The sequence below is a fragment of the Poecilia reticulata genome, chromosome 15 (assembly GCF_904066995.2).
Source record: "Poecilia reticulata chromosome 15, P_reticulata-male-v2, whole genome shotgun sequence".
Taxonomy (NCBI): Eukaryota; Metazoa; Chordata; class Actinopteri; order Cyprinodontiformes; family Poeciliidae; genus Poecilia; species Poecilia reticulata.
The window spans coordinates 10,046,136-10,068,671 of record NC_088844.1 but is presented as its reverse complement, the minus strand read 5'-3'; the positions used below and the strand labels follow the sequence as shown (position 1 = coordinate 10,068,671).

The 22,536-nt window shown below is 39.5% G+C and overlaps 2 protein-coding genes and 2 long non-coding RNA genes across 4 annotated transcripts in view; 2 read left to right on the top strand and 2 right to left on the bottom strand.

Annotated features, from left to right (window-relative positions):
* The first annotated feature begins 30 nt into the window (after positions 1–30).
* Positions 31–9,226, top strand: abcg8 (ATP-binding cassette, sub-family G (WHITE), member 8). Its single transcript, XM_008428720.2, has 13 exons — positions 31–454; positions 1,176–1,277; positions 1,384–1,531; positions 2,810–3,048; positions 3,141–3,273; positions 3,993–4,262; positions 4,375–4,528; positions 5,299–5,397; positions 5,473–5,672; positions 6,848–6,924; positions 7,132–7,399; positions 7,482–7,609; positions 8,412–9,226. Exons 1-13 carry the CDS (start codon positions 410–412, stop codon positions 8,547–8,549), a joined length of 2,001 nt encoding a protein of 666 aa, XP_008426942.1. The 5' UTR covers positions 31–409; the 3' UTR covers positions 8,550–9,226.
* Positions 1,835–7,080, bottom strand: LOC145555078 (uncharacterized). Its single transcript, XR_014091159.1, has 2 exons — positions 6,817–7,080; positions 1,835–3,219 (listed from the first exon to the last, which is right to left on the bottom strand). It is a non-coding gene; the product is annotated as an uncharacterized LOC145555078 (long non-coding RNA).
* A 1,299-nt stretch (positions 9,227–10,525) lies between the features above and the next one.
* The window catches only part of lrpprc (leucine-rich pentatricopeptide repeat containing), a 68,468-nt gene continuing 56,457 nt past the window's right edge, over positions 10,526–22,536 (bottom strand). The window contains exons 33-38 of the mRNA XM_008428723.3: positions 17,769–17,896; positions 17,557–17,672; positions 13,901–13,975; positions 12,923–13,007; positions 11,939–12,081; positions 10,526–10,789 (exon numbers count right to left, since the gene is read on the bottom strand). Coding sequence (XP_008426945.2) covers positions 10,733–10,789; positions 11,939–12,081; positions 12,923–13,007; positions 13,901–13,975; positions 17,557–17,672; positions 17,769–17,896 — 604 coding nt within the window. The 3' untranslated portion in view covers positions 10,526–10,732. The remainder of the gene's footprint in view (positions 10,790–11,938; positions 12,082–12,922; positions 13,008–13,900; positions 13,976–17,556; positions 17,673–17,768; positions 17,897–22,536) is intronic.
* Positions 19,850–21,275, top strand: LOC145555077 (uncharacterized). The gene is made up of 3 exons (XR_014091158.1): positions 19,850–20,094; positions 20,586–20,700; positions 20,795–21,275. It is a non-coding gene; the product is annotated as an uncharacterized LOC145555077 (long non-coding RNA).

The window sequence follows — 22,536 nt, the reverse complement described above, 5'->3', positions numbered from 1 at the left end:
CTCCGATCCAACTCCGGCTGCGAGACGACAACCGGACATCGATCTGTTAATAGCCCTGACTGTGTTTCTGTGCAGCTGTGTCAGTGGTGTCCCTCGGAACCATAAAAAAAAACAGGTTCATGCCTGTTATCTCTGAGAACTTTGATCTGGAGTTGTGCAAAGAAAGGGGGAGAGAAAAAAAAAAAAAACTCAGACAGGTTAAGTCCATCCACAGACTCCAAGTCACTCGACAGACCTCACATCATGAGGCTACTTCCACGAAAGCAATAAGTTGCGGGACGAAGCGGCCGAAGAACTGACACGACATGAACTTGGATGACTTGAGGAAGAAGGAGCTTTCAGGGGAGATCTTCAGCTGGACTGGAGTTTAACAGGAACAAACAAAAAAAAAAGCGAAGCTTGCTTCATCATGGACGCAGAAACCGGCCTGAGACACATAGACAACTTTTCACAGGTCAGTCAGGACAGAAAAAGCCAATCTCTCTCTTAAAATTCAAATTAATCCCAAATTTGATGTTGATTTACTTCCCAATCTTGTTCGGTTTGGTTTCCTTCTAACTATTGATCAAAAGCGTGTTAAATAAGAGCACCTTTAGCTTTATTTTGTTTGAATTATTAACACTGTAATCAACAATCTACTTGAATCCTCTGGGCCTTGAAGCTCTGGTTATCTGCTCAAATGTCACATGTTGTTCAGATCTTTGCAGTAGTCTATTTACTATTAAACGCTTGATTAAAAACTGCCAAAATATTGGTAAGCTGACTTCTGGCCCACAGGAGGCCTTTAGCAACTATTTACACAAAGTCACAAACAGATGCATGCGAAAAGCACACAGAATATGTGTACTCAAGCTGAAACACATAACAGACCGAGTCTAGAAGGCTGTCAGATTTGAATTAAACAACTGGAACCGATTTTTGCACGTGTAAGTTGAGAAACATTGAGAAGATGAAATAGAAATCTATTTAGATGATTGAAATGTTGCAAAAATAAACAAGGGAAAATGAAATTTAAAGAGTCGTGTCTGCTTCTTTACACACCAGCGACGTAGATTTAAAAAACTACCTTTTTGTAGTTACACGAGTTACTATACATGGGGGAAAAAAAATGTATATTTATATTTACATATATGTGTGAATGTGATGGTCAATGTGAGTTGCCTGCTTTGTGACAGCACACGGACACGGAGTTGTTCTCGTCCGACGAGGACAGCAGTCTCTACTTCACCTACAGCGGAGAGTGCAATGAGCTGGAAGTCACCAACTTGCACTACGAGGTTCGCTTCTTAAACCGTTTCCACCTTTTCATCGATGCATGTCGTCTGGGCTCTTGAATATGTCTAAATCTTTGTTTTGTTTTGTTTTGTTTTTTTTTTTGTCCAGGTGGACACATCGGCTCAGATTCCCTGGTATGAGAAATTGTCCGAGTTCAAGTTGCCATGGGAGGTGAAGGGGAACAAGCAGACGGCCATCAACAACCTGAGCCTGCGAGTCCGCAGCGGTCAGATGCTGGCGGTCATCGGCAGCTCGGGTGAGGCAGCGACACGCTGGGATTTGAAATCATTTTTCTAACTGCAGCACAGGCTGCCAGGCCTTTTTCTTGTTTGTTCCACCTTTCTACCAGAGCTGCAACCCTGAGGCACCATGTAGAGTAGCAGATTATTAATTAGAGCCACAAGCTGCTTAAATTACACTTTGTAGTTTCAGTCTCTTTCTGATTTAATTATCTTGTTTGAGCTAAATTTTCTTCACCTGGAGTTATCCTGTTCTGCATTTCAAAAGTTGGTGAATAAACAACAACAAAAAAATCATTAAAAAAAAGCATCAGTCCATGTAATCTTTAATGTGATTTATTGGCATTTTTCTATGGGTAGGGTTGCTAAAAACAAAACAAAAAAATCTTAATTTGTTTTCATTTCTATTAGTCAGTCACTTTAGAAAAATGTTTTTTTTTGTACTTAACTGTGCCGTGCATGAGAATTCAAATCTCAGGTTTTGTACCCGTCAGTGTGTTTTATTGAGATTTTAATGATAAACCAACACAAAGTACTTCATAATTATGAAATGGTGTAAAAATAAGACATGTTTTTTTTTTTGTTTTTTTTTTGAGTGGAGTTAAATATGGGGCAATCCTGGAAATGGAAGGATCGATGCAGAGTTTTTGTTTCCCAGTTAAAGTTCAGATATAAATCCATTTGAGAATCTTAAATCTGATGTTCACAAACACTTTCTGTGCTGCAGTCTGACTGAGCCTGAGCTACTTTGCAAAGAACAGAGAAAATGTCCAGTTTTAGACTTTAATTGGAAGAGAAAAAAAAAGTATCTAGAATCTTGATCAGCCTCTGGATGTGCTTATCAAGTAGTCATCATGCTTATCAATTTACAGGATTAATTGTAGCAAAGGTGGTTCTAAAAAGTATTGAGTCATGGTAGCTGAGTGCAAATCCATGCCACACTTTTCAGATTTTCAACTGTAAAAAAAAATAAAATAAATAAAAAGTAGAAAGGCACAGCTCCTTTTTCTTTCACTTCACAGTTATGAGCTACTGTCTGTTGGCCGATCACACAAAATCCAAATAAACACATTAAAGTTTGTTGTGATATGACAAAAAAAAAAACAAAAAAACAACAACTCAATATGTATGAAATGCAGTCAAAAATACTTTAGCTACAACTTTTTTTCTAGCTCAACCCCAGTTGAAGGTTTTAAGTATAACAAGTAAAAACATTTCCTCTAAAGAAGATCTGCAGCATATTTCCTTTCTGCGCTCTAACTGCGGCGTGTTTCACACACTTCCTCCCCTCCAAGGCTGTGGGAAGACCTCCCTGCTGGACATCATAACTTGCCGGGACGAGGGCGGCAGAATGACCTCCGGTCACGTCCTGATTAACGGGAAGCCCAACACGCCGCAGCTGGTGAAGAAGAGCATCGCTCACGTTCGCCAGGACGACCGGCTTCTCCCTCACCTCACCGTGCGGGAGACCCTCTGCTTCGTGGCCAAGCTGAGGCTCCCCTCCCACTTCTCTCAGGACCAGAGGGACCAGAGGGTGAGCCGGGCCGCTTCACGTCTTCACCTGAAGTACGTGACGGGGATGGCGGGCCGTGTTTAATGAGGAAACTGTGACTCGTGCCGCTGCAGGTGGATGATGTCATCGCAGAGCTGCGGCTGCGGCAGTGTGCGCACACCAGGGTGGGGAACGACTACGTGAGGGGGGTTTCTGGAGGAGAGAGGAGGAGAGTCAGTATCGCTGTTCAGCTTCTCTGGAACCCTGGTGAGAGAAACCAAACCTTAAACATCTTATTAAACGCACTGGTTTTACGTTTAACGTTTATTTAAAACACAAAAATTTCTCTCTTTTTTTTTTTTTCTTCTTCTTATTAAATTTTGCTGAAGTAGACATTGTTTCAGCCGACATTTATTTTTCTGTGTGTTTACAGAGGATTTACAGGCTGTGACTAACTTCACAGTGGAAACACTTTCCAAGGATTCAAACTGATGTTAATAGACCAGAGTATATATATTTTTTCTCAAAATAAAATTTTAGTTTCAAGAGCTACATTCAATATTTCAGGTATAAGTTACTTCAGCAGTAAGAGTTTTTTTTCCCAGTTAAACACTGTCTATACATATTAAATCTGTTATGATAAATTTAGCAAACTGGTGAAAGTGCTGCCGTGTTTTAACTTCATATGTTTTTACTCTGTTTCACTTTTTTTAAAACTGTTAGAGGTGTTAAGACCTTGTTGTCTTACTCAAATAAATATATCTTGGCTATCTACACTAACGGTCACTGCAGAGGGATGTGATCTTAAAAGTTTTCTTTGGAAGATTAAAAAAAACAACAACATCCATTCATGAAAAAAAAAAAAAAAAATATATATATATATATATATATATATATATATTTAGACCCTTCCTGAAACCCAGGAAGGGTCTAAAAGAGCGGTGCCACTTTTTACAGACACTGATTGCATTTCTTTTTTCGTTCAGGTATTTTAATCCTGGATGAGCCCACCTCGGGCCTGGACAGCTTCACGGCCCACAACCTGGTCATAACCCTGTCCCGCCTCGCCAAGGGGAACCGCCTGATCCTGCTGTCGGTCCACCAGCCTCGGTCAGACATCTTCCAGCTCTTTGACCTCGTCGTCCTGCTTTCTTCTGGCTCAGCCGTCTACTTTGGTGCGGCGCGCGACATGGTTCCTTACTTCACCGCTCTTGGGCACCCCTGCCCACGATTCTGCAACCCCTCCGACTTCTATGGTCAGTCTGAGCGTCAAAACTTCACTTGTTGGCTTTTTAAAAAAATTTTTTTAGCATAACTTGTAATCAGAAATGTAGTGGGAATATTCCCAAAGGGTCTGTTTTTGTCCAGTTGATCTGATCAGTATCGACCGGCGCAGTCCTGAGCGTGAGGCCGAGTGTTTGGAGCGGTCCAGACTTTTGTCCGAGCAGTTCAAGGAAAAGGTTCAAGACAGCAACGACCACATGTGGAAACCAGCTGAAACCAGCGCGGCGTACATAGAGAGGTAGGCACGCTTTTATCTGTAGCTTGACGAAACAAACTCTGGGTCATTCTGCATTTATCATTTTTTATTTGTCCTCCCCTGCGTTTCGGGTCAGAACCAGCTTTGTGGTTGCAAACTTTAGCAGTTCTCTGTGGCAGGGCCGGTCCTAGCTTGATTGGTGCCCTGGGCCTACGTGCTCCACCACGACATCATGTAGATAACCATGTATCACCATGGATACACTCAAAATTTATTTTAATATTTCCATTTCAAAACATGTGGAAGAAACAAGAATAATACTTTAAACACACATAGCAAGGCACAAACATGCCGTAGGCAATGCAGTTAAAAGTACACAATACAAATACAAAACAATAAGTACGGTAGAAAATAAATACAAGTAAAATAAATTGCGCCGTCAGTCAAACATTTACATCATTTGTACTACAGTTGCATTTTGATCAAGGTAAATTTCACTGCTCCACTGTCAAATTAACATCTATATTGTGCTTTTAAAGAAGACAGTTTACCCTGCTGTACTTCAACACATATTCATTTGTACAACCATTATAAAAAGTCCCGTGCTTCGTAAAATAATTACTTTTCAATAAGGTACAGATTTAACTGCAAAACTGTGTATTAGTGTGGCAGCTGATGCTGCCCCTGCAGGAGAAGCCGCCCTGGGCGTCTGCCCACCTCGCCCCTATCAGAAACCGCTGCTGCTCCCCAAACGTGTTTTAAGGCTTTAAAAGATGGATGTCTTTTCAACATAACCTGGGTGTCCTCTGCAGCGCTCAGCAGCCGAGCAGAAACAGAGAAGAAGTGGTTAATATTTCCAGAGATCGTAACAAGCTGCCCGGTGAGCTGCAGCAGTTTACCACCCTCATCAGGTGAGGCGACGCATCCCAGAATCCCCGGGAGGAGGAGGGGGGAACAGCCAGACACTAACCGTGGCTCTCCCTCAGGCGCCACATGTCCAACGACTTCAGAGACCTGGTGTCCCTGTTGGTCCGAGGCTTCGAGGCCCTGCTCATGTCCCTGCTGGTCGGATGTTTGTACTACGGGGCCGGAGAGGAGCGGCTGAACATTCAGGACACGGTGGCCCTCCTCTACATGATCGGGGCCCTCACGCCGTTCGCTGTGGTGCTGGACGTCATAGCTAAATGTAAGCAAGCATGTGGATCCCTCACTTAAAACGTAAAGTCCCTTTTCGCTTTTCAAATGATGCGCTAAAAGCAACAGGAAGCTGGGTGGTCTTGGGTTTAAACGGTTTCATTTTAGTGTTTTAAAGCACAAAATGCTACGAGAAAAACTTTCAGTTTAATAAAGAGAGAGGGAATGTTTATTGCTTTTTACTTTCGGCAGCATTCCTTCATTTTTCTTCACAATCTACCCAGAAATCTTACTAATAGATCCTTGCCTTAAATATTGTTGAAAATAACTTTGTGATTTTAAATTAGCATTTTTTTTTTCCTGCTTTGACAAATGAAAACTTAATATGATGAGCTAATTATTCAATTCTGGGGTCAATGTTTAATTTATCTAATTTTTCTGATGTGATGCAATTAATCAATAATGTGATTATTATTATTTCACAGAACTGAAAACCTTTATTCGATGTTTAGCAAATTTACTTGTTTACACAAACAATACAGAGAGACGTCTTTCCAGTATAAGCAACATGTTTTTTATTAAAAATATTTTCTTAAAGCTCAGAAATCAAGTAAAACAATAATATTGATTTTTGAACCGCTTAAAGTAATCATTGCCGCGTTTTGACGAGAATTTTTAAAGATAAAATTAATGAATTTTTCAAAAGGCTCATCACTTTTATGAAAACTTATCCAAGACCGCCTTTATTTCTCAAGTTATTACTTTACAATTTTTGAAATGGAAGGCAATTTAAAACTTATTTAGTTTTAGAAAAACTTGGCGGAAATCTTCTCCTTTTTAGCTCCTGGTTTAACCATGGTAAAAAAAAAAACAACAAAAAAAACAAAAAAAAACAATCTGCTTCCACTTTTGTTCACACTTACATAGAAACATCGAATATCTCCACCAGACCCGCCATCTCATCTCACTAATCGGCCAGAAGAAAGAAAACTGAAGAATAATCAACAAAACAAAAAACATAAACAAAACACAACTGATTATATATATATATATATATATAAAAATCACATTTGCTTATGTCTTCAGCAGAAGACATAAGCAGACATAGTGGTGTTTATTTGAACACAGCATTTGTGGGATTAATTCGTATCTAAATCTAGTTTAAAACAAAGGAAAAAAAAAACTTGAACTCTGACCTGTAGCCTGACTGAGTGACGTTCCCTGCAGGTCACACGGAGCGGGCCATGCTGTACCACGAGCTGGAGGACGGCATGTACTCTGTTACCTCGTACTTCTTTGCCAAGGTAAACCTCATGCAGCCTTGAAGAGATGTCCCCTCTCTCCTGCAGGGGTCACTGTTGCTCCATGCCGTTCCAGTGCTGGAATGTGAAACGAGAGCTTCTGTACGCGAGCCAGGATCAACACTTGTGTCCATGTATATACTGTATATTATCCCCTACCTTTCAGAGTGTTGTATGTATTTACTGAACAGACCGTCTGCTGTCCTCCAGGTGCTGGGGGAGCTGCCAGAGCACTGTGTGTTCACCCTGGTCTACGGTTTGCCCATCTACTGGTTAGCGGGTCTTAACCAGGCTCCGGACCGCTTCCTGCTCTTCTTTCTGCTGGTGTGGCTGATGGTCTACGGCAGCCGAGCCATGGCTCTGTTTGTGGCCGCCGCGTTGCCCACCCTGCAGACGTCCGCCTTCATGGGCAACGCCTTGTTCACCGTCTTCTACCTGACCGGAGGCTTCGTCATCAGCCTGGAGAACATGTGGCTGGGTGAGGAGGAGGCGACAGAATTGTCGTGTGGGGATGTTAACGTGATGAAATGTGTGCCATGATGTTTGTTTCTCCTCTCCAGTGGCCTCGTGGCTCTCGTACGCCTCGTTCATGCGTTGGGGCTTCGATGGGATGCTGCAGGTGCAGTTCAGGGGCAATAAATACCCGGTCACCATAGGAAACTTCACCTTCAACATTGACGGCATACATGTGAGTGGGAACGCCGCCGCATTCAAACTGTGCGCTTAAGATGACGATGCAAAGAAAATTATGGACAACCCCCGCCGTCCTTTTCATGAGACCATCTTGGGAAAACAATGTCTTCAGTCAGAGGCTTCTTCAAATACACTGTAATACAGACTGCAACAGGAGATATTTCCTGCCAACAACCGTCGCTGTCTACAATAACTCTTTGACAAATTTGAATTAACACGAGTTACAACAACGTTTTATTTCCCTTTGGGATCAATAAAGTATTTTTGAATTTGAATTTACAGTTTTGGAGCAAAACTGCTGACTCACACTCATAGGGCTGGCCGAAACGAACTTAAAAGTTTAATCACGGTATTTTGTGAAAATATCGTGATTGCGACAAAAGTGACAATAAGAACTGTTTACTTTTCTTTTAGGTGACAGTATGGCAGTGATGGCATGACACATCATTCGACGCCCCACAAACAAACGCTGCTCTTAAAAAACACTCCCATCGTAAAACGATTCTTTGGGACTCCGGTCACATAAGGAGTGATCCGAGTCACTAAACTGCTCACAGTAACTGCATTTAATCATATTTACAAATTAATAATCATCTATACTTTTATTGAGCAGAGGAGAAAACTCTTAAAATCCAAAATTCAGATACGTCATGATGAATCTAAATTCTCACGATAAGTGATAAACGATACGATAAGGGCCCACCGCTGCATTTACAATTAAAGCCTCTTAACAGACAGACGACGATGAGCTTTGAAAGGTTAGAATAAATGGATAAAGTCGTTTGTTTGTCCTGCAGGTGGTGGAGGCCATGAAACTGAACCAGTACCCCCTGTTCTCCTGCTACCTGGTGCTGGTGGCCGTGTGCTCCGGCTTCATGGTGCTGTATTACGTCTGCCTGAAATTCATCAAGCAGAAGTCCAGCCAGGACTGGTGAAAACAGAGACGTCTCGCGTCCGCACACTTTTCTTTTTTTTTTTTTCATTTACTCCACATAGGATTATTATTATTTTTTTTGTGAAAGTAGACTGACGTTCGACTGGTTCGACACACAACATTCAGGGTTATATGCTGTTATTGTTTCATGTCTGGGTGCTAAAGTTGAGAGGAAAAAGTTTTGCTTTGAAATTTTCAGAACAGTGTTTGAAATCTTGGATGTAATCCTGTACGGTTATTCGAGTAGCTTCTGTTTTTGCTTCCTGCTGTGAGATAAATGAGTTGTTTCTGTACCACTGTGTGCTGCTGGATGGCAGCAGAGTACCGCAACGTCCAGATTTACTTTTGCTTTTCCTCCCCTTCTGGAGCGCTACCTTGGCAGATATCCCATCTGCAGCTTTTGCTTATTCCATTTTCTAAAACAGTTTTGTTTGTTTTGGGGTTTTTTTTTGTTTATGGGAGCTTTTTAAGCTTACTGTAACAATGTGTGTCGGTATGTAGAGCAGTAAAAGCTTGTCTAGCGCAGATTTCCTCAAGTCACCCTAAAAACTTGTACGTTTTGTGTAGTTATGTAAGGTATACGCTTTTGCACTGGTGCAAAGGTTAAAAAGTTGCATGTTAAACCGACAACTGCAGTTTAGGTCCAAATTAAGAATTAAATCAAATTGCTCAACTGAAGTGTGTGTATATTTGTGTTTGGAAACATCTGCAGCATCTATCCTCTTAAAAGATGTCCTGGCTGACATTAGGTAACGATTTTTTTTTATTTTTTACATTTGCTCTTAATGACATCAAGCAGCCCCAGATCTTCTCTGGGAACAGCAGGTTGTGTTATCTAACGCCTGCCCTTTGATAGCGCCAACAACTTAAATGACATGAAACTGAAATATGTGAGGGCGGGGCAAAGAATGCCGAGCAGAGAGAAGACGGGTCAGAGAGTGTGAGGCGGCTTCAGTCAGTCCGGCAAAGAGGTGAAGAAAGGTCATCGAAAGCAGGACGTTTTCCAAAATTTTAGAAGTTCTGAGAATTATAAAAACAACATACAAGATAATTTATGAATTTGTCAGGAATTTCTTGATGCAGACAGTCCTGTAGCCTCTTGCAGCAGACAGCGTCCCAAAGCGGCACTAACTTTTTGTTGGAGCTAAAACGGATCAGCCAGAGGGATACTTCAAAAATGTTCAGTTAAATAATGAATTTAGAATCAACAGGGACTTTGTGTTTCTGGTGTCAGACAAAAGCTGAGGTGTTACTGGGTGACGTGTCAAAAATCACGTCACCCAGTAACGTGATTATGACAGTAGCTGTTTATGACACCTACCGACACGTCGGACGAAGATGGAAGCACGCTGTCCAAACATGTCAGCTGTGTGTTTAAAGACAAATAAAAATGCGTCCAATAATAAAAGTCTCTAAGCTCTTGCGTACGGAAATAGTACCAACATCCATCATTAATTTTTGGTCTAATCTGACCAAACTATATTCTCCCAGTATTTTCAAAATGTTTAACGGTTGTTTAGGAAACTTAAAAGCAGCGTCAACATGGCGTTTCCTTCAGCAGTGGAGTCTTGCGTGGTGAGTGAGAACCTTCTCTTGGATAAATAATTCTCTTCACTCTCTCAACGTATTTCATATTTTTCTGCAGTTATTCCATTAATTTTTTAAATATAATTTATGGAGAGAAAGTTTAATTTCTCTGTACATGTGGAATGGACGGGGTGTCGCAGACATGCTGAGAATTTTATGTTGGTTGCAGCTATAAGAATATATTTAATCAGAAATATCCTTAGATACAAATCTATATATTCATATAAAATCATATTTTAAAAAGGTTTCGCAAGTTTTGTGACTTCAACTTCGGTTTGTAGGTTAAATACACAAAAATGTGTAAACAAATCTTCAGTGTTTTCCACTGAGCCAGACCAAAAAGCAACAAAAGTGATAAAATTAAAATAAAAACCCCATTCCAGAACAGACTCAATTCACCCCTCATCGTTTATTAGCATAAATACTTCTGTACATTCAACATTTTAATTAACCTTAAAGTCATTACAGCGGACAGAGGCTAAAACAGTTGCAACACATTTTTCCACAGTTTTTTTCCAACAACTTATAAAAAAGACAAACAAGAAGAAAAAAAAGACAACTAAATGGTGGGATTGGTTCGGCGGTACGGCGGTGACTCTATTCCTTGGGGGTGGCTTCCTTTCTCAACTTCTCTGCGTAAAACTTAAAGGTCTCCTGGAAAAGGTAAAAAGAGAAATAAAGTTAGACGAGTGAATAATCACAAAAAATAAGTGTTTTTGTTTCGATTTTTTTGCATCTTTGATAAAGTAGGCGGTGTGGCCCTCCTGGGTCGGACTGAACAGCCTCCATCCTCCAACCAGGTTGTCTCGTTTCATCTTTAAATCCCCATTAATACACAAATCAGGGATTTGTAGCTCGCTCCCCAAACGCACACTTCCGTTCTTTTGCCTCTTGTTCCTGGATAATTAATCAGTGTTTTGATCCAAACAGAGTGTTGTGTTTTTTTTTGTTTTTTTTTACAGCAGTCGGGGGAACGAAGGTGAGAGTTTTTCTGCAGATTATGGCTGCTCCCAACAACGGCGCGTTCGCTCGCTAATGCGGTAATTAATGCCGATAAACGGCTGCGCTGGACGTAAACAGAGAGAGTGATCTTGGCAGAGTTTCAGAAACTTATAGGAAATCATTGTTTGCTTTTGGTCGGGTTTATTCCACAACAGAAGACAAGTTACTCAAACCTTGATATGGAGAAGTTACAGGAGGGTTTTCTCCGTTTTTTTTTTTTTTTTTACCTATTTGTAGAAACTTCTAAAGAGTATAAATATTCACCTTTCCCTCTCCTTGCCACTCTCCCCGTCTCCTCTGCTTATACAGCCAGGCCTCTCTTAGCTACGCTGACACTCTCTGAATTATGCAGCAGCTCCTCCACCTTCATCTCTTTCTCCTTCTATCTTGGTCCTGCAGGTGAGTGATGGGGAGGTAAGAGTCGGCGGCTCTTGGGTCCACACATCAAATGCTGCTGAAACATCTATTTCTGTGGCGCGGCGACCGCCGGCTGCATGTCTGCTTCTTCACGTTACAGCTGCGAGGTGGACAAGAGCGGGCCCCGGCTCAAAGCTATTCGAGGTGCGTTTCCGAAAATGTTCACGAGAATCAGCGGTTAAACAGAAGTAAAAGTGAGCTGCAAAGCTTTTCTTGCTCTCCATTTTATCCCCTAAACTCCACATCTGCAGGTTATTTCCCCCTGCCCTCATAAATGAAATCAGAGGCAATTCATGCAAACAGTTTGATCTTTTTTCGTTTGTTTGAATCAAATATGTCCCATGTTTTGCTGTTCTGGTTTGGATCAGCTCCTTGTTCACTCACGGGGGGCTCGGGGAAGGGCGCGGTCTCTCCACCCCCGCGGTAGAGCACAGCTAGCCGTTTGAGGAACAGATCGTCGGGGACGACGCCCTCACTCTGCATCTGTTCGTACAGAGCCTTGGCCGACCGCAGGTCTTTATCCAGAGCTGCCAAATGAAAGAGAGAGAGAGTGTGAGGTGGGGGGAGAAACAGATGAGTAGGAAGTTGGCTAAGAGAAGTAAAACATGACAAAATCTGCTTTCAAGTGAATATATGGAGAAGGACATAGATGGAATGGAAACTATTTAGTTTTTGTTTCACCCAGAGATAACAACCCTTAACATTACATTGATTTATGCATTTGAATGGCCTAGTCAAAGTTCAGACCTCAATTAAGAATATGTGGCAAGACATGATTTTTGCAAGAAAGCTAAACTTTTTGTTTAAACATAAATTGGAACAGATTCCACAGAAGAGGAGCAACGAACGGTGGCTCTGTGAAATACAGACTCAAGGAGATGAGCTGAAATTAATGCTGCTGCTTTTACATTTTTTGTTGGTCAAAATTAAAATTGCATTTCCTTTATTTGTAATGTGGCAAAATGTAAAAAGGCTCAAGCGACAGAACTACCTCTTGACGCCTCACATGAGTTTGCTTCACATCACCGATTCCCCCAAGATGTGGAAGATGCTAAGGGGAACGTTCCTCCAAAATGAGGAATATTATGTCATAATTTGACCCATAATAATTTATGGGTCAAATTTGACCCAATGCATCTAAATATATATATATATATATATATATATATATATATATATATATATATATATATATATATATATATATATATACATTTGTAAAGTATTGGAAATGACAGAGGAAAAGAAAACATGTGGGGTAAGAGGCTAGCACGTTTAATTTAGCATGCTAAGCTTAGCCCTGGGGCTAACTGATTAGCTGTGTTTTAACCTCTGAACTTGTGCCTGACCCCGTTCACCTGGTCTTACCGTGACACTTCATCAGGTACGAGTACACAAACTTCTTTTCTGCAAAGTCCGGAACCAGGCTCAGCAGGTTCTTGATCTTACTGGCCTGCGAACGTAAAGATTGAATTTACAAAATGAGCCACGACTCGTTCACGCCACTTTTTCTGCTTCCAACAGTAGAAAGAAAAAAAATGAATATTTATATCAACCAAAATTTGCTTTTCCAAGTTCCATTACTGTGTTTTCATTCTATATCTTGAATTTTACTTGTACCTGGAAGAAGTGGATGTGAAAATCCTACTTTAAATGGCAATTATAAGATTTATGCCTAAGATCACATCTGTCATTCTTTGCTCAGAAAGACAGATGTGATTCTGAGATGTTTAAGGTCCATTTGGACCATCGCATCAGTTTAGTATCTCTCAAGTATCCTTGGTAAAAGGGGAAAACAATTTAGGAGAATTTATTTGCTTTTTAAGGCTGGAAATATTTTGAAAAGTCTGAGCACTCAAAATCATATTATAATGGAATATTATGGAATCTTGGATTTGGGAATGATGGAGATTTATTGAACAAAATGCAGGGTTCTTTCACAGTTATTACTTTTCCAGACTCAGTTTTTTTTAACAAAATTGTTGACACCTGAACAGTGTTACATAGTATCCATATTTTCACTCATATAATATGGGTAATATGTGAGGGATACTCACTCATTTTGCATTATTATCCACATTGTTCTACCAATAAACAACAAAATGCTAAATGTAGCTTTTGTTTTTTAGAGAACGGTAAAGGTCATTTCAACTCTGTAGCATGTATGAACTTGTAAAAAATAAAGAATATTCTCTGAAACCTAGTTTTGTTTTTTTTTTTAGCTTTGATATCCAGGCTGATTTATTTAAAAAAATAAAAAATCCCCAAATGAGCAGTTTTAATGCTTTGTTTGACACAAATACGTGAAAGCTAACATCCATGAGGAACGCCATCATCAGACTGTACCTGTCCTGGACTCTGGGCCACATAGGACACGTAGGACAGCAACATCTCTTTCTGTTCGGCCAGAATGTTGAAGCGCTGCAACGAGACGAGACGGGAAGTGAGACGCGAGTTTGATCCGTTTCCACTCGCTGAGGTCAAGACGACTCTCCAGCCAGTGATCCTCACTTTGGTTCAGAGCGTAAACTCTGATGCTTTCCTGCATATTCAGACCAGCACTGATGGTAACGCTCAGGTTAAAGGACAACGACGGCTCTGATAACTCCTCGTTTCCTTGTGAATGTACATGTTCTCGTCGGAAAGCGTCATTATCACCACTTAGTTCCATTTAAATCCATTTCTAACCACTCTGTAAATGGAAATGTGTGGGTTCCTGTTCTTCCCAGTATCGTCTCCTGCTCAGCTTTAAAACTTGAAAATAAAAAGTTAATGAGCAGAGAAAGTGATTTAGCGTACATATTAGAATCTATGTAAGTAATCAGAGTTTTCAGGGTTTTTTTGTTGTTTTTTATTTACATGCAGAAGTCCCAAGCTGGAAGCTTTGTAGTGCGTTTCTCCCATACGGCAACAAAGTCTGTTACCAAACATGTATAATACTTAAAGGAGAACTATTATGTTCTCCTTTAAAAACATGTTCATTGCATCTGTTGCACTAAATTATTCTTAGTTAATGAGATTTCAGACTACTCAGTTCTGCCTATTTTGAGTTTTAGGGTCTCCTGTCACTTTAAATCCAAATAAGCTGCTGCTGGCCCCTCCCCCCAACTCGACGTTTACACTTGCACAAGAAAATGGCTGCAAACAGATGAGGAATTATATATACAGCCATACATAATTGAAAAGCAAAAGTGGAGCCTCCTGCACAACCAACAATATTGCAGTAAGTGGTTTCTGGATTGTAAGTCGACAACAAAACTCTTGTCTTTTCCAGCAGCCATTGTACAGTGCATACAGTGGTAAAACCAGCTGACCAAACGTGCTGGAGTTTCACTAGGGTTGCTAGGTAACAACATGTGAGTTTTGAAACTGCTCATTTTCCAGACACCAAACAACATGTACTTTTTGTTTTTAAGCGCTTGTGCTTTTAGAATCAGTAGAGAACCAAATGAAAGTATTGAAATGCACATGCATAACACGTCCCCCTTAGGCTCTGCACAACCTCACATATTACATACTGATAACAGTCTGAAGCTAGAAACGTGCCTCATAATGTAGGACAACAGAGAGTTGTATGTTTGAGTCCTTCTGTCTTTAATGTGTGAGGAGGAGATGCATTAACATCGCCAGCTGAGCATCAGAGAGGTCTGATTACAAGCCAGTCGTAAACTAACGAGCTTCACTCCTCCAATTCCTGCAGAATTAAAAGCGAGTGGCCTGCAAGGCTTTTAGCAACACAGCACACACCAACACACACGCACGCACGCACACACACCCAGCAACAGTCTTCAGGAGTCACTAAAGTGGCAGGACAGCTTTGGTACAATTAGGCAATTAGACCAAGACTGCATCTGAACACATTGCTTCAGTCTCCCCCTCACCTCCCTCCAGTCATTTTCTCTCTCCCTTGTCACGTCTCTCTCTCTCTCTCTCTCTCTCAGCAGCGACTCTTTAACAGAGCGGACCCCGCTCAGCTCACATGCTGCCTAAAAGCCCAGTGTATCCTGGGAATCCTCCCTTCCTCCTGCTAAACGACCCATTCCAGCACATGCAGGCGCGCGAGCCGCTGCAGACGGGTTCGTTAAGCGCCGCGTCGCCGCTTAATGACCGACTCCATCCCCCGCCGACCTCACCTCCTTCTCTCCTGATAGCCTCGGCGTCATTACGGGCCGCTCGCCTACTTAAAAGCTTTTCGGAGTTTTGCTCCTGCTTCACTTGTGATGGGATGGAGGAATTGAGCGGCTACCCTCCAGTGACCCGGGAGGAGCGGCTCAGAAAATAAGGGAGGGCGGAGGACGGGAGGGGGGGCAGGAAGGCAAAAAGCGGCGCACCGGCTTATTTCGGGTCTCGACGGCAAAGTTTAAACTCAAACTTTAACCGCAGACACGAGCGGGAGGACGTGTTCTACATCAGTCTTTACAGGGCGGTTTGTCCCGGAAACACAAAGTTCATGTTTTAATCAGTAACTTAAATGCGAACTGAAATGTTAACATCCGTCACTTAATATTTACAACAAAAACTTATCAAAAGCTACTGCTAACTCACGGGTAGCTCACACTGAAAAGAGCCAGGTGCAGATTTTCCTCATTTTACCCAGGAAATAACTCATTTAACTGGAAATACTGACATATAGAAATGAAAATATATGCGTTAAATATGTAATATTTCTGACCTATAGTTTAAGCAATCTGAAGCATCAAATCTGAAGCATCAAATGTTCTAAGTCAAGGATGACTGACCTCAGGTTGGGCTAGTATGCTTTAAGGATGGTACCAGGAAAATATCAGGATGTTTTCACAGGTATTAAAAATATTAGAGCACTAAGATGATCAAAGGGGAAAAGTAAACTTTAAGTTGTTAAAAAAAAAAAATGAGTGAACTTATGCGACTTTCTTTCCACAACAGACATGTCTCATTTCTGTGTTTTCCTCTTTAATTTTCTTTTCATTGTAAAAATGAGACGTTATTGACCCAATTTTCCAAATGCTAAAGAGTCTGACACTAGATTAACTGTTTAACTCCAGATTACAATAAAATGCTATAAATTTACTCTGTAGGACAGCAGTAAACAATATTTGTTGGGTTTGTTGTTTATTTCTGGGGTAAACAGAGGAAATAAACACTAGTCTCCATGACAACCGCTCCTTTCCCCCAAATCTTTCGTCCATTTAGGTGCTATATATTCATATATCTTCACGTTGCCAACTACAGCGAGAAGTCGCTGAGCTGTTAATGTGGTAAATAAGTAAAATAGACCAATTTAAGACCACAGGTCTCAGTGGGAGGAAAGTGGGCAAAGCTTTTCCTCACAGAAATGTGAATCAGGATAAATAATAACTCAGTGATCATCTCTTTCCTTCTCTTTGATGTCATAATTTAAACATATCCATAAACAGGGCGGTCAAATGGAGGACAAGTGCTGCAGATTACCAAAAAAAAAGAAAAGAAAAAGCTAACCGATTCAAACAGGAAACGAACATTATCTACGCTGACCATCTGAAACCGGGAATTAAAGCGACACCAGATGATTTTTCCTCGTCTTAGATTTGGTTTTTGGGTGACTATTTCACATTCAGATTAATTCACAAGCAGCCTGTGGTTTTTCCCTCTTTGAAGATGTCTTCTTTTTTTCCAAGGCGGCCCTATCGCCACTTTACACAAACACAAAATGGAGATTAATAAATGAATGCGCGATAAGAAACACAATCTGAGCAGAAAGCTTGTTGTTTAAACTGTGGACGGGACATTCAGTGCAGAGCAGCAGAGGAGCAGCTCTGATTTCTATGAAAGCTAAATAATGTCCTGTTGTTCTCTCAGTTACAGCTCTATCTGAGCACGTCACACACACGCTGTAGATTAGCTCAACCTCTGATAAGTGAGAAAAATAAATCAGAAAATTAAAATTCACAAGTCATTCAGCAAAAAAAAGAAGAAAAAAAAGATCTAAATTATGCTGAAACACGCTCAAATGTCTTGGCTCTGTTTTACACGGCGAAACTCACAGCCAGAAGGAATTTGGCATCTTCCACTCTGTCCATATCCAGCAGCTGCAGGAAGAGATCCGAAACTGGTCTGTAGCAGGCGAAGTGGTTGGCCAGCCGCTCTGCCATCGCGCTCACTGCAGCAGCACAGAAACACACAGCCTGTGGTTTTATTTCAACGTAGATCTGTTTGGAAAGGAACTGCTCACGCTTCCGTTACCGCGGCTCCTTACGTCTGTCCAGAGCTTGGTCGTTCCCAGACTCCATCACCTTCCTGAAGACGAAGGACATGCTGGGTTTGGAGCTGTCTGGACTCGTGTAGATTCCTTCGAGCAACTCGACGGCCGACTCCACATCGCCTCTGCAGAGATATAAGAAGGTCAATTCACTCACCGTTTTACTAAAACTTTCATTTGACAACAACAGGCTGTTTGGGTTGGATAAAGATGACAGTTTTAATCTTCAGTTCCTCAGTCTAAGCTATGTGTTGAAACAAAAACCATAAAATCGGTTGAGTTAAAAGCTTTCCCCCGCCGTTAAATTAAATTAATTGTTCAGCATAAAGTGAAATATCAAAAAAATAAAAATCGGAAAATTGCGATAGAAATCGAGTACCATTCACTCGATCAGCACCAACAGTTTATTTGCAGGTGAAATACTGAGAAAACTCATTTCCTGTTTAATAAATGCATCAGAGATTAAAAACTCAAGATTTAAATGCATTAATGAACAACACTGACATCTGATGAACCTGATAAAGGCCATGTCCGTACGCTTTCATGCATAAATTGGGTTAATCTTGTAATCCCTTCAATTTAGACGAGATTTAGGCTGAATCCAATTTCCTACACTGCAAAAACTGAAATCTTAGTAAGATTAAATATCTTAAATTAAGGAGATTTTTCTTGTTTTCTTTCTGTCAAGATAATTTTTCTCACCAAGAGGGATTTATGTAAGAATATTTTTCTTATTTTAAGTGTTTTTGTACTTAATTATCTCAGTAAGATATAAAAGCTTAATGTTAAGAAAATATTACTTATTATGAGTAAATATGTGCTAGAATCTAGAATATCAATATTTACCAATCAAACTTCAAGTCTAGAACTTATTTTATATAAGTAAAAATTTCTTATTTCAAGCACAGAAAGCGAAATCACATACTTAATTAAATGTTTTCAGATAATTAAAACAGACTATGTCCAAATGGAATCCTTTGTGTTATTGTCAATGAAAAATTAAAAAAAACCCATGAACTTATATTCTTGTATAAGTTGGCAGAGTGTACAGGAAATTATAATTTAATATTTAAACGATTGACATTTAACACAACAATTTCAGAAACAATATCAGTTTATATATCAAGATAATTCTTGGCATGTTTCCATCTGCTAAGGACCTTCTTAATTTGATCTTCTTGATGCAACCTCTTACTGACATGTCATGAAATTTCTATTGATGTGTGATTTGAAATGGCTGGTATTCCACACAATGAGATTAGAATCAACAATATTGATTAGCTCAATGTCATGATAAATATTTTAACTTTTGGTTTATATTTCAAATTCTTACTTTATAAGTTACTAATATTAGTTTGAACAATATTTTATTCATCATGTTTGTAACCCCTTTTATGACATCATACAATCCAAATGGGAAAGCGCCCAAAATGTCAGTGAGATAGTATTAATGTTCGATACAACAGATTTTCTTTCCGATCCAATACCGAGTAAAATTTAAGGTGGTATCGGCAATACAGATCCCATACTTTGTGCAAAAGACAATTAATTTGTTTCTTAATTAAATAAAAAATAAATGTAATCCATATCTTGGCTTCATAAAAAGAACACAATGTACTCTGATGCACTCATTTTAAACTCAGAAGTACATTGAGCAATCTCGTTTACTATAAGCTATTTTAATTCAGCAGAAATATACAAAATATATGAAAATGGAGTTGCAAACTAAAAAAAAGTAAATTAGTAAAGTAATAACCCTACTAAACACATCCTTGTTTAATTATTAAAACTACTACAAAATGACAGCTGAAATGGCTCCATGTCACTTTTTTAATAATCTGTCAACATGTTCATTTCTGAGTGAGTGAGCGTCAGCAGCACGCTGCGCTTGGGCATTACGTCCTTACACATTACATACTCACCAGGCGGAAGAAAAAGTAGTTCCCATTAACAACGTTTCATTTCGGCAAGATCTCAATAATTTTGTTACTTTCTAACTTGCTCTTGTTAATCTACATTATCTCAAATTACTAAAGTGTTGAAAGTATTGATCCTTGGATCTGACAATAGATTTTAAAGAATTACGTTCTGGTATCGGAAGAATCGATATTTCAGTATCAATCCGCACATCACTAACGGCTACGCCAGAGATCATTTAACTGCCCTGATTAACCGTTAATTCAGTTGTAACAGCGTAACTAAGCTTTTATCTACTGTACTTTTATAAGATTTTCTTTTGGCAAATTCTCTAATCTCGGTTGGACATGAATGAAGATGGAGGACTTTTTTACGTGTATAGACCCTACAGCTGCTGTACTGAGAGGTAAGTTTAAAGTTGTCTGTCTTTCTAAGATAAGCTAACTGAAGCTAGTTAGCATGTCGTGATATGCCAATTTTCATCCGCGGTTAAAGAGCCGCTCTTGTGAATATGAGCTTTGAACAGTTATTAACCACAATAGCTGTGGCTTAAAAATATCGACACGAGTCTTGGTAGCTTCCGTTTTTTAACATAGCTAAGGTGGCTTCTCATTCGTAGCTTATGATTCGGGAAATGGTTAAAGAGCAATTCCGCCTAGTATTTCACTAACTGAGGGTGTTTGATGTGCTGTAATTAAAAAACTTAAATGCAATGAGTCTAAAAGCCAAGGTTAGATATTCCACACTGTTACCAGGATATTTTAAACACTATTTTTGATTTGTGAATTTAAGTAGTCCTTGTTTGATTTAATTAAAATAACTTTCTTGCCATCTTGAATTCATGTAATATTGTAATTGAGCACATGAACTAAAATAAGACTTGTTTTATTTTTCAAGTAAACCAAACTGTTGCCATGGTGAAGTCTATGCCAGACAAGTCTCCAATCACGTATTGCACCATCTACAAGAAACTTTGGGAATTGCAAGTGACGACGTCCTTCACATTCTTGAGGTAAGAAATTTATGATACTGATTCATCATTACACTGATTAGACCCTAAAACGTGGTTTGTTTTGTGATTGTTTTTATGTCTGTGCTCCAATTAGCAGATGACCCAACAACTTCAAACAAGATCACTTTTCAGCTCTGTGGTGATCGTGAAACCAACTTTCTACTGGCCATTGGAACCATGCCTGCCCTGATCTTCTGAAAGGAGGACATCATAGCTACTACACCTTTCAGCATCCGTGTGTGGGGCCACTCCTCTCTGTGCTGCTGACAGACGTCTTGAGAACGCCGTCCGTAACTGAGGCAAGACTTCCACATATAAAAGGCTATGGCTTATTGGAAGAAGTTCATTGCGGGGGAAGCTCCTATTGTTGACATCTAATCCCAAGATTTTTTTTTGCTTTGGACAATTTGGTTTGCTTGACTCTTAGTGCAGCAGATGTGTCAGATCTTCATTGTTCTGTCATTTTACAGGATTGTTTCAGAATCAGATGCCCATCCAGACTTTAAATTCTGACCAGTAGTCATGTTTTATTGTGTTTATGTGAAACTTAAACGTAATAAAGATGTTAAAAGTAATTGAACTTATGTCTTCATTTCAGCAAGCCAATAACATCTCTTGTTCCAGTATTCACAGGATCAATTTTTGGATGTTTGTCTTAGCATAAGAACCTTGAGTAAAGCTGTGACAAAATATATATTTTAATCCTATGCAACAATAAAAATAAACTAGATTTAGGTATACACTGCAAAAAGTCCCCTTTCAAAAACAAGAAAAAAAAAGTACAAAAATAGGGTATAATTTTCTTAAAATAAGAAAAATTATCTGCCAACAGAACAAGAAAATTTATCTTGTCAAGATTTTCCAAAACAAGAAAAAATATCTAACCAAGATAAACCTACAAATATCTTAAAATTAGTGTATTTGTACTTAAAACAAGCCAATTTTACTAATACAAATAGAATATATGAGATTTATTTTCTTAATACATAGAACATTTTTCTTAAAATAAGAAAATTTTACGCTATTTTAAGAAATTCAGTGTCAAGTAACATTTTCTTTACTTGAGATAATTTTTCTTAAAATAAGATAATATATCTTACTCGTATAAGTAAAATTGGCTTGTTTTAAGTAAAAATACACTAATTTTAAGATATTGTAGGTTTATCTTGGTAAGATATTTTTTCTTGTTTTAGAAAATCTTGACAAGATAAATTTTCTTGTTCTGTTGGCAGATAATTTTTCTTATTTTGAGAAAATTATACCCTATTTTTGTACTTTTTTTTCTTGTTTTTGAAAGGGGACTTTTTGCAGTGTACATTTAGACCTACTCCAATCCCCTGGGACTTAATGTAGGTAGCGTTTGAAGTACTCAAACAGGACGTTCCTTCAAAGCAGCCGACAGACGTGAGCAGCTCACATCAAAGATACAGATATCGCAGCTTTGAGCATTGGCCGATACCGATATTAGCATGAATCAGACATACTTTTATTACTTATTCTATCAATGCTAAAACGACAGACTTTGCTGAGCAACCCGGTCTTTCACAAGCGTTAGTCGAAGCATTCTGATTGGCCAGCTGCTGGATTTTACACACCTGAAGTCATCGAGGTGATTGGCACACCTGAATCAAATGGTCAGGATGGGTAAGTGAATCCATTTGGGTACAGAGTTAATTTTCATAAACATCTGGCATAAAATACATCAAACATAATATCACCACGTTTTTCCTGTTTAAGATAATATATGTTTTGGATAGAAACGGTATACATTTTTTCTTTTTTGCTTTTGGTAACTGAAGTAGCTGTCGCTGTTATGGAGAAATGTTTTGAAAACTT

Excerpts from the sequence above, each read along its gene's own strand:
- abcg8 (XM_008428720.2), top strand. The coding sequence starts at position 410 with ATGGACGCAGAAACCGGCCTGAGACACATAGACAACTTTTCACAG. Across the intron at positions 3,274-3,992 it reads TCAGCTTCTCTGGAACCCTG|GTATTTTAATCCTGGATGAG; the intron begins GTGAGAGAAACC and ends TTTTTCGTTCAG. Across the intron at positions 4,263-4,374 it reads CAACCCCTCCGACTTCTATG|TTGATCTGATCAGTATCGAC; the intron begins GTCAGTCTGAGC and ends GTTTTTGTCCAG.